Genomic DNA, 11596 nt, shown 5'->3' with positions numbered 1-11596 from the left:
AATGTACTGAGACGGAGCATTTCTATGGAGACAGACCTTCATGTCTGTGAGATGACGACACGTTATATACGTCCCTCTGACACCATGCACTGACCACCTGTTGATCTGTGACACGAACCAGAAATCTCCTCAATATGTTAAGCTCCTGTAATAAAGACTTCTGCTCAGAGCTGCAACAAGCTCATTGATTAGTTCTCGACTCGCAACTAGTTTGATAATCGATTAATCCGTTCAAGTAGTTTTTATGGGAAATAAAGTCAAAATTCTCTGATTAAATATATGAACATGTTCTGGTTTCTTTGCTCTGTGACAGTAACTGAGGATCTTTGGTGTCGTGGACAAAACAAAACATCATGTTGGAGTTTGGGACATTTTATAAAACAAACAACTAATCGGTTAATGGAGAGAATAATCAACGTCAGTCGCAGCCGTACATCCACGGTCTGCGTCTTCCTGATTCATCCCTTTTTCAACAGTTTGCTAACATGTGGTGCAGCACGAGAGGAATTAACACCAGGCTCATGAACACAAACTGTGTGGTTGTAGTCGTCACTGGATCCAGACCCGTGTGGGTGTCTCTCTCTCTGTCTGTCTGTCTGTCTGTCTGTCTGTCCTCTCTCTCTGTCTGTCTGTCTGTCCTCTCTCTCTCTCTGTCTGTCTGTCTGTCTGTCTGTCTGTCTGTCTGTCTGTCTGTCTGTCTGTTCTCTCTCTCTCTCTCTCTCTCTCTCTCTCTCTCTCTCTCTCTCTCTCTCTCTCTCTCTCTCTCTCTCTCTCTCTCTCTCTCTCTCTCTCTCTCTCTCTCTCTCTCTCTCTCTCTCTCTCTCTCTCTCTCTCTCTCTCTCTCTCTCTCTCTCTCAGCAGCTGCCACACAACACAGCAGTGCTTTTTCTTTATTGGCCTTTTGATATTGGGGGTCAATATTTGCTAGAATTAAACAAAAGGCAGGAAAGAGATGGCAAACTGGTGAAGAGAGGCAGCGCTAATGATGCTATATAATGGTCAACGAACCGATCCCACAACAAACACACACACACACACACACACACACACACACACACACACACACACACACACACACACACACACACACACACACACACACACACACACACACACACACACACACACACACACACACACACACACACACACACACACACACACACACACACACACACACACACACACACACACGTGTCCCTCGGGCGCTCGCTGCCACGTCCTGTTCAGGTCAGAGTGTCTGTGACGGCGCCGCTCGCTTCTCCTCAAAAACCATATGACACTTCATCTCTTCTTTCTTTTTTATTCCCCAAGCAAAACCTTTTCAACTCAGAATAAAAGAGTGAGTCTGACACAGAGCGTCTGTCCTCAGCTGGACGCAAGTTGTTACCGGGGAGACGATAGCAGCACCTTTCAAAACCAAGAGTTATAAGGTTGCTTCATGAAATAACAAGTGAGAAGAGAGAGAATCGTACCAAACAATCGTCCAGGTGACTTTTTGCTGAGCAGTTTGTTCCACAGCGTATATGAGCTAAAACCATAAAAGCATAAAAAACTGATCTAAAAATATTCACATCTGAAGTAAACGGTGCATCGAGTGTTGTGTCATTTCACAACAAGGTGAGGAGGTTGGGGAAACTTACTCGATAATGTTGAATGGGTTCGTTTTTAATTTTTTTAAGATACAATAAAAATATATAGAATAAAATTATTTATATCAAAATATATCTTTTAAAAATGTATAAACACAGAAATGAGTAGATGAAAATGCTTATTCTTTATTTTCTTTCTCTATTACAGATTAATCGTTTTATGACACTCATACATGAGTGGCCCACCAGGTTACAGTAGTAATATTAATAACCAAACACCGCAGCTGACAGAATATGGATTTATTGACCCGTTGCTCGAACCATGAATCCCTGTTGGCAGATTTCAGATCTACAAATCTGTGATGTAGTCGCCTGCAAGATATATTTGATTGACGATGTGAGTCGTGGATGAGAATATCCGTTGTCTCTGCTCAATTAGGACGGAGCAATCGGACTCTGATGAGTTCTATTTTACTGAACGGTGCTGAGGCTGCGATCGGTCTCTGATCATCTCATCCGTCTCTTCCTCGCGACTTTTCTTTTCTCTATGTTTGCATCTCCGACAGAATAAAGTCCTCATCAGAAGACGCCCTCTGATCTGCGGTGACTCACATCACACGGCCTTTGGCCTCTGTAGTTCAAAGCGGCTGCATCTGCAGAGGTGGAAACGAGGAGATGACGGGAGCCGAGGCCCCGAGGCTCCGAGGGGGGGGGGCCCCGAGGCTCCGAGGCCCCGAGGCTCCGAGGGGGGGGGCCCCGAGGCTCAGAGGGGGGGGGCCCCGAGGCTCCGAGGGGGGGGGCCCCGAGGCTCAGAGGGGGGGGGGGCCCGAGGCCCCGAGGCTGAGGGAGATGAGGTTCATCACACAGCGAGATGAGGTTTCTTTGGCCTCGGCCTTCATTTCCCCAAACGCATCTTTTAAAGTAACTAAAGTCTTCTGACCCTGTGTTCCACTGTCCCGCGCATCGTTCATCGTTCATCGTTCCTTTAGGATCTCGCAGCTCGGATCCACCGAGCGAGTCGGAGGTTGGAGAACAATCACCCGCGACTGCAGAGCGTCGAGGTTTGAAGGAACGCATCATTAGTCAAATGTGGATATTCTTTCTTTTATCCTTTTGTTTCCTATGTCCTGTGTTTATCTTACTCTCATATATGTTCACATTGGGATCAGGACACGTCTTCATGATGAAATCACTATTCGTCTCCACTGATGTGACTAACCATGTTAACATCGTCGTCTCTCATCTGCTCCTGTTTGTTTAGTCCTTAACATCAAATCACGTCGTTTATTTCCTTTTTATATTTACTGGAAAAATATTAGAATTAGAAATTAGTCACTAGCTTTTCAGGGTGACATCCAGAGTGACCGCGGCTCAGACGAGGCCTTCCTGTTGTTGCTCTCATTCGTTTCATTTAGGCTTTTAGAACTCGTAATTTAAAATCTTTACATATAAAAAGATGTTTGATGAAGCATCGTGAGGACGATCTGCTCCACCTGTTCCTCAGCAGCTCAGATTCATTTGCCCACATTACCTCAGAGTGGTCTGACGCAGCTCTCGTCCCTTCGGCTTCATCTCGTTCATCTACAGTTGTTGACTCTGTCTCCGTCCTCCTCTTTGTCTTTAGCTTCCATAATTTCTTTGCGTGCCGTTCGACCCGTCATTGCATCACCACCCGTCTGTGACTCACTTCCTGCTTCCTCAGCTGATCCACCAGGCCCACGCTGCCCTCTCTCCGCCCGGCGACAACTGACAAATTGCTCCAATTATGCTTTTGATGACGGCGAAGTAAAATGGAAAAAGCACGGTGGGTCTAACGCGGGTCAATGTGACATGCTGACGTCCGTTTCCTCGGCAGCAGCCCGACACTCAGCCCCCGGTAAAGGACTCGTGTGATCGTCATCAGCAATGTTCTCTGGTGTCAGTGACGTCATGTTTACTTCTTCTTCTCATTCATATTTGCAGCAATCGGTGACTGACAGGAAACACAGGGACGCTGACGTGAGGTGACCTGAACCTGATGGGACGGTACCAGCTGTCATTCACACTGTATCCACGCCCCCAACACATCCGGTGCTTTATGGTCTATGTGCCTGTCAATGGACCATAATGTATATAATGAACATCAAGTGTTGAAGAAGACTTCAAACTAGAGATTGATCCATAACTCCTCAGGAAAATGTTTTACTGACGTTATGAATCAAGTGAGAAGTAGAGTCACGTTCTCATAGAGTCGCCCTCTGCTGGTCAGGACACAGAACACAGGCTTCACACACTGCAGACCTGGAGTCTACGTCAATGGTTCGCCCACCATCCGCTGCAGCCACCTCCCAGAGACGTTCAATCATAGTCCATATTCATAATCAAGCCAGCGATCAGGTTTCCAACAAAAACAGATTTGCTTGTAAGCATCTGGTCGTACGTGAGGAGACGAGGCTGCAACGTGGATTCACCTGCAGCAACGAGCAGGTGGACGTGAACGCATCGACAGACGGCCACTGTAAATAATATATGAACCACAGCCTGGGAAGATATTGATTTCAAGTCACAACACCGTCTCCAGAAATTCAACTAGACTGACCGTGTGTGTGTGTGTGTGTGTGTGTGTGTGTGTGTGTGTGTGTGTGTGTGTGTGTGTGTGTGTTTTCCAGGACCTTTTCCTCTGAACACTGCCTGTGATTCATCAGTTAAAGATCTAATTCAGTGAGTGACTCTTCTCTCATCGTTGATTATCAGCGTCGTACGACGACAGCGAGCAGCAGCGTAAAGTGCAAAATGGACAAAATGTTAAATTCAGAGATAATGAAGTGAGCTCTCGACAGCAGCTGAGCTCACTCGTAACTGACAGCTGAGCTCAGTCCATTATGAACGTGCTTCATCAATCCTCCATCTTAGTTTGACCAGCGCTGGATTCAGATCGTCCTTCCTGTCGCCTTTTCCTCACCACTCGTCCTTGACCTCAGTGGAAAACGTCATGAGGTCAAAGGTTAAAGGAGGATTCATAGGACTTATTAAAGAGAATCCGACTCCACTGACACTAAACTACGTCGTCATGTGACGGTGGATGTTGTTATGTTATTCTTATTTCTGAAGATGAACGACTTGTGGCCCCGTGAGTTCTTATCAGGTGGATTCATGTTAAACGTGAACAACACGGGGAAAAATATTTATTCATCCCCGAGGTTGGAACTGAAATAAGAACAATAATCTTTGTTATTAAGGTTGTGACCGTGAGAATGTTTACTCTCGCTCCTGTCACTCATATTCATCACCATGACACCGTGTGACATCAGAAGTAAATGATTCTTATGTAACAGTAACTTACATGATGACGTCTCTTCTAGCTCGTATTCATACTCTTCTCCTTCTTCTACTTCTACTTCAGATTGAATCGTTTACGTCCAAATATCGCTGCCGCAATGAATTGTGGGTCTATTTCTCCTTTCCTTTCGTATAGGAAGCTCCCGGGTGTCCTCTGCTGAAGGAGATAGGAAAGGAAGTATTGAAGCTCCTTTCCTAAGCACTCAGAGAATCTGAACATCATCATGGTGCTGAGGAGACACTGACACTTCTCTCAGTTATGAACCTTCAGAAGCCGAATTGTCAAAGTTTTAGACATTTTAACAGAGTTAGTGAATCTGCAGCAGACAAAAAGGTTAAAAAAGTACGTTTTTCACTTTGGCATTATGGGATGTTGAGTGTAGATTAATGAAAAAGTGAAGGTGTGTGAATATTTTCTGACTGTTCTCTTGTTCAGTACTAGATGAATAAAATGTGATGGGTTTTCTTCTTAAACCATAATCTCTCCATTCTTCTCCTTTGCTCTTCATCTCCACTCATTTTGATCACAGACGCCATCTCTTCCTCTCCCCATCATCTCTTCCTCTCTTCCTCTCCCCATCATCTCTTCCTCTCTTCCTCTCCCCATCATCTCTTCCTCTCCCCATCATCTCTTCCTCTCCCCATCATCTCTTCCTCTCCCCATCATCTCTTCCTCTCCCCATCATCTCTCCCTCTCTTCCTCTCCCCATCATCTCTTCCTCTCCCCATCATCTCTTCCTCTCTTCATCTCTTCCTCTCCCCATCATCTCTTCCTCTCCCCATCATCTCTCCCTCTCTTCCTCTCCCCATCATCTCTTCCTCTCCCCATCATCTCTTCCTCTCTTCATCTCTTCCTCTCCCCATCATCTCTTCCTCTCCCCATCATCTCTCCCTCTCTTCCTCACTCCATCATCTCTTCCTCTCTTCCTCTCTTCATCTCTTCCTCTCCCCATCATCTCTTCCTCTCCCCATCATCTCTCCCTCTCTTCCTCTCCCCATCATCTCTTCCTCTCCCCATCATCTCTCCCTCTCTTCCTCTCCCCATCATCTCTTCCTCTCCCCATCATCTGTCCCTCTCTTCCTCTCCCCATCATCTCTTCCTCTCTTCCTCACTCCATCATCTCTTCCTCTCTTCCTCTCCCCATCATCTCTTCCTCTCTTCCTCTCCCCATCATCTCTTCCTCTCTTCCTCACTCCATCATCTCTTCCTCTCCCCATCATCTCTTCCTCTCTTCCTCACTCCATCCTCTCTTCCTCACTCCATCATCTCTTCCTCTCTTCCTCACTCCATCATCTCTTCCTCTCCCCATCATCTCTTCCTCTCTTCCTCTCCCCATCATCTCTTCCTCTCTTCCTCACTCCATCATCTCTTCCTCTCCCCATCATCTCTTCCTCTCTTCCTCACTCCATCATCTCTTCCTCTCCCCATCATCTCTTCCTCTCTTCCTCACTCCATCATCTCTTCCTCTCTTCCTCTCCCCATCATCTCTTCCTCTCTTCCTCTCCCCATCATCTCTTCCTCACTCCATCATCTCTTCCTCTCCCCATCATCTCTTCCTCTCTTCCTCACTCCATCATCTCTTCCTCCCCCGTCTCCGTCCCTCTGGTGCACACTGGAGATAAGAGGCTGAGCGACACTGTTCCCGGTGTAAGCTGCTGTAGTAATTCACTCTTTGAATCCTCCTTTGATTCTCATGAATGTTTATGTTCTCGTGTATAACAAAGAATCCAATCAGGAAAAAGGAGACACGTACACTCTTCTTCTTCTTCTTCTTCTTCCTCCTCTTCCTCTTCCTCTTCCTCCTCTCCTCCGACACATGAACACAATGATGTGAATAACAAGAGGAGCGGGTGGGAGGCGGAGGGAGGAGAAGAGAGTGATGTCGGATAATTTGACAGTTATTTGTCATTTTGCCTTTTTTGCTCTGTGACTGGAGCAAAGTGTGATGAGACGGAGAAGACGGAGATGAAATGTCTTTAGAAAATGACTCCACTTTCTGTCTTTATAAGATACCAGGAGAATTTTTTTGCTTCTTGTTCTTTTGTTGAAAATTACACAAATTATCAGTCGAATGAAAAGTGTAATAGATTCACTGGGAATTTATTGAATTAATCCCTGACTGTCGTAGGGACTGAATTCATAAAGTCATCAGTAGAAACAAAAGATTAACTGCGGAGAAGCTTTTCCACACTTCTTTAGACTGTCCTTGAATAAAATTAACATTTAAGTTTTGTCACGACTCAACAGTGACGATGAAATTCCTCGTCCAGTTCCTTCGTACGTTAGACGTGAGTTGGGTTCTTCCTGCAGCAGGAGCGAGTTCAGCTGGTTCCTGGTTCTGAGCAGCTCGCGGACCTGATGTCCTGTAACCTGATTACCACGAGAACCAGTCAATTAAAAGAACCAATTGGCTGCTGGTGTCAGGCCCACGCAGCGGCTGCCTGCTCCCTCGGATGAACACTGATTGAACCGGGCCCGAGGTCGACGCTGACGAGAAGTCAGAGTTTCCGTTCTAAATGAGAAATCACCCAGAAGACACAAATCTCAAACTTTGTTAGAAATAAAGTTTTCACCAATAATTAAATACTCTGCATCATGTCGATCATTTACGGCAGATTACGGCTGCAACAAACAATTATTCCCACTATTGATTTGTCAACCTCTCGATCAATCGATGAACTGTTCACAGTGAGATGTCAGGAACGTGTCAACAACACAACATACGTTGTATTAAACACAGCAGCAAGTGTAGAGCCAGTTGAGTGATTGATTCAGAGAAAACCAAAGATCACCAATAAAGTGACTCGGATACTTGTGCTGTGACGTGACCCCGCCCACATTAAATACAACCAATCACCAGCAGGTCCCACAGGAGCAGCGCTACATGACCCTGATGTCGACGCAGGATACATGAGGTCTCACTCCATCAGGATTTTAAAGTCCTTCATTGTCTTCCACTGTGTGATACAGATTTGTAGCCAACTAGGACTGAAAACACTTCCCACCTCTTCCACTTGGACGCGACGTTAGAGCCAGAACAAGTGCAGAGAGTTCTCGAGTTGAAAGAGCCAGAGACATTTTCCAAACGCGTTGGCAACAATTGTGAGGAGAACAGAACAATGGAGCAGCTGCACAAACGGGCTAATAGTCTCTCACAGGAGAAAATGAAGGGTTCTCAATGTGTGTGTGTGTGTGTGTGTGTGTGTGTGTGTGTGTGTGTGTGTGTGTGTGTGTGTGTGTGTGTGTGTGTGTGTGTGCGTGTGCGACGAGTGGCTTCTAATGGAACAGTGATGGTCACTTCATCCCCCACACGACAAAAAGCCTTTTCTCAGAAAAACACACACACAAAGCATCCATCAAATACACACACACACACGCACGCACGCAGGCATGCACACGCAGACACACGCGCACACACACACACACGCACACACACACACACGCACACGCACACACACGCCGCCTCCTCAACCTTCAGTTTGACAAACGGAGGAAGTCATTCAAACACACAAAGCGGTGTTTTTGTGATGGAAAGCCCCGTAATCGATTTACATTTAGGCATCCGACCCCCCCCTCCTCCCCCTCCTCCCCCTCCTCCCACCACAGCAGCCACACACACACACACACACACACACACTCCTGCCCTCCCCACCCCCCCAGCCTTCCTCCTGACAGACAGAAAGGCCACAGTGGATTCTTGACATCCATGCGAGTTAATTACAGCGACTGCACATCAACTGCTGCTGGAGACGTAATTATCATCACCTCACCAAACGGCAGCCTGATGTGTTTCAGCCCCTCGACGCTCAGGCCGCTGCTTCACATGACGGGGGCTAACCTGGACTACACAACGGGACTATTTCCATCCCACCGTTTGATTTGTGTGTCAGCACGTGGAATTGTGTGTGTGTGTGTGTGTGTGTGTGTGTGTGTGTGTTTGTACAATGTGTGCATCAGGATTATAGTGTTTGAGATCTGAAGTATTTGTGAATCACATCCCAGCAGAGAGACGAGAGCGTGAAGACAAAAGGACGATACAGAAGAGAAAAGCCTTTTGTTTCTTTTTTCCTCATTTCCTCAAGACACATAACGAGCATCACATCACTTTGCCTCGCGGAGGAGAGGAGGTCAGGATCAGCCTGTGAGCGACTTGCTCGCCGCCTGGTCGAATAAAAGTCTTCTCTCGCTCTCTCTCTCTCTCATCCTGCTGTCGCACGTCGACACTCGAACAAACTCCCATCGACCTGAGCGATCGACGCAGAAGGAGAAAACAAACGGCCCAGGGAGCGATATGAAGCCTCTCTCGCCCGCCCACCTGCCCAGCAGGCCCGAACACACACACACGGGCTGCTCGTCGCATCTGCTCGCAAGGCACCAGCGCCAAACATGCTCCCTCCCTCCCTCCTGCATCATCCCAGCGTTATGATATAGTATGAGCATGAACACCAGAGGATCTGTGGCCTCACACTGCGAGCTGCCACCTCTCCGCTGGACATGTGCACAGAACGAGAGACACGATGGAAGTGAAGGCAGCCGGAGTCATCAAACCACAAAGAGAAAATCCTGCATCTGTTAGAAGACGTTAGGACACAGTTGAGCCACCGAACCGTCCGTCTCACTGTTCTGTTCGTTCACCTGTCGGCTTCAGGCCGAACACTGATTGGTTCCTCTGAGCTCGGTGTCCAGACCACAGATCACATCCTCAGAGAACGTCACTTTGGACATGGACACATTGACCAGACTGGACTCTGAAGCTGAATGTTGTTGAAACTTTTCTTTAAAGTTTCATTCCATAGGAAATTCCTGAAATCTTCCAGATATCATATATGGACATTTGGCCCTTTGGGCTATAAATGTGCATGTGTTGGAAATTAAAAAAGAAAAGTTTCCACGAGGAATAAAGGCAGGTATAAGGTTCGTTGGTTCGTTTTACTCACGGGTGCCATCGAAGCGGGTGGCGATGGTGTCCAGGAAGGTGTTCTGCGGGGCGAGCAGTCCTCTCATCACCGGCATCCTGCTGCGGGTCGACTGGCTCCTCCGGGCGCGGCGCCCCGGGGCAGCGCCGGACTCCGGATCAGACCCGGACCCGAAACCCGGCAGGAAGCGAGAGGTGCCCGGTGCGCATCCCAGCCCCTGGAGAAGCGCACCGATCCGAGATACGCGCGGTGGCTCCACCTTGGCACCGCGGGGGTTGTGACCATAATCAAGTATTGACCGTGGGATGCACGAGCTCACCTTCCAGGAGGATTTTTAAAAATGATGATCACCATGAAAACGGCGGCGAGTGTTTGGTAAAACGCGAGTGCGCGTAAAGACAAGTGAGGATGGATGAAGGATGGAGCGAGCGCAAGTTTTGGTGCTGATGGTGCGCGGAGTCAATCTTATAGCAGCAAGCTCCTCCTCCTCATCTCTCTCTCACTTTCTCTCCCTCTCTACCGCTCTCTCTCTTTCTTTCTCTCTCTCTACCTCTCTCCCTCCTCGCGTGGTTATCTTGCCTCATCCGGGAGCAGAGTCACGTGACGCCTCTCAGCTGTGGTCCTATATGTTTCAAAGTGGAGGTGGGAGACAACAAAGAGACACTGAGGAGCTGAGGGGTCGAGAGCGACTGATGTTCGCAGGAAACTAAACCAGCGTGTTTTTAAAATTTCTGCTTATATAAAATAAGCTAAAACACAATTTTGTGTGTTACACTGATCTGCAATCAGTTTGAGTCATAAGAATATACATGAAATGAACAGTATGACGAACAAGATTCTATAAGATGCACCTCTGTGCCCTCGTCGCCTCTCATCAGGACCACGTGGCTCTGAAATCACTCTTCTCACTGCAACAGTGAAATGCTGCCACCTTCTGGTGAGACCGTGTCAGTGAAGTTAACAGAACTAATGCGGTATGTAAATATATATTTTGTAAACATTAAAATAAATCATGTTAAGTCAATTAATTCAATATATGAAAGTGTACAGGTGTACAGTTGTGGCACATGAGACATTCAACAAAGTAATATTTGATAAATATCATTTAAGGAACATTATGGTTCAACATGGGAACCAGGTTTGTTAAGAATACACATTCACATTCAGTTGTTGTACCATGTTGCATATGACATTATCATAATGATCCCGATCGCTCCATGTGACAGGCTGATGAACCTGTGCACTGTACATGTGGTACAGTAGAGTCACTGTACCAGACCCAGACCCAGCGACGCCCCCTTCAGGACTCACACACTCTGCTCTGTTTCATCCAAACATGTGTCTAATTTACTGGTTTCCCCTGAAGGCAGCAGGGCTGGAGATGTTCTCACCAAGGGTCTAAGATCTAAACTGTAACTGGATTGAAATAAGTACAGATAGATCAACTTTATTGTACAGGCCACACTGCAACTGTACAGGCCACATAAGAACTGTACAGGCCACACTGCAACTTTACAGGCCACACGACAACTATAAAGGCCACACGACAACTGTAAAGGTCAGATACCAACTGTACAGGTCAGATACCAACTGTACAGGTCAGATACCAACTGTACAGGTCAGATACCAACTGTACAGGCCACACGACAACTGTAAAGGTCAGATACCAACTGTAAAGGTCAGATACCAACTGTACAGGTCAGATACCAACTGTACAGGCCACACGACAACTGTACAGGTCAGATACCAACTGTACAGGTCAGATACCA

General features: G+C 47.0%; 1 protein-coding gene and 2 long non-coding RNA genes across 4 annotated transcripts in view; 2 read left to right on the top strand and 1 right to left on the bottom strand.

Moving 5' to 3' along the window:
- kcnh3 (potassium voltage-gated channel, subfamily H (eag-related), member 3) overlaps positions 1–10419 on the bottom strand; it is a 75941-nt gene extending 65522 nt beyond the window's left edge. Inside the window, exon 1 of the mRNA XM_035604337.2 lies at positions 9849–10419. Within this exon, the coding sequence (XP_035460230.2) occupies positions 9849–9924 (76 nt within the window). The 5' untranslated portion in view covers positions 9925–10419. The remainder of the gene's footprint in view (positions 1–9848) is intronic.
- Positions 2413–3730, top strand: LOC118282855. Of its 2 annotated transcripts, XR_004784360.2 has the most exons (4): positions 2413–2468; positions 2582–2653; positions 3295–3468; positions 3555–3730. It is a non-coding gene; the product is annotated as an uncharacterized LOC118282855 (long non-coding RNA). The 2 variants fall into 2 exon arrangements; XR_004784359.2 differs by having other exon boundaries at positions 2434–2653.
- LOC124850993 lies at positions 3752–5405 on the top strand. Its single transcript, XR_007032110.1, has 3 exons — positions 3752–4089; positions 4241–4292; positions 5047–5405. It is a non-coding gene; the product is annotated as an uncharacterized LOC124850993 (long non-coding RNA).
- Positions 10420–11596: the final 1177 nt, after the last annotated feature.

The sequence above is a fragment of the Scophthalmus maximus genome, chromosome 14 (genome assembly GCF_022379125.1).
Source record: "Scophthalmus maximus strain ysfricsl-2021 chromosome 14, ASM2237912v1, whole genome shotgun sequence".
Lineage (NCBI taxonomy): Eukaryota > Metazoa > Chordata > Actinopteri > Pleuronectiformes > Scophthalmidae > Scophthalmus > Scophthalmus maximus.
This window is presented reverse-complemented; position numbering and strand designations above follow the sequence as displayed.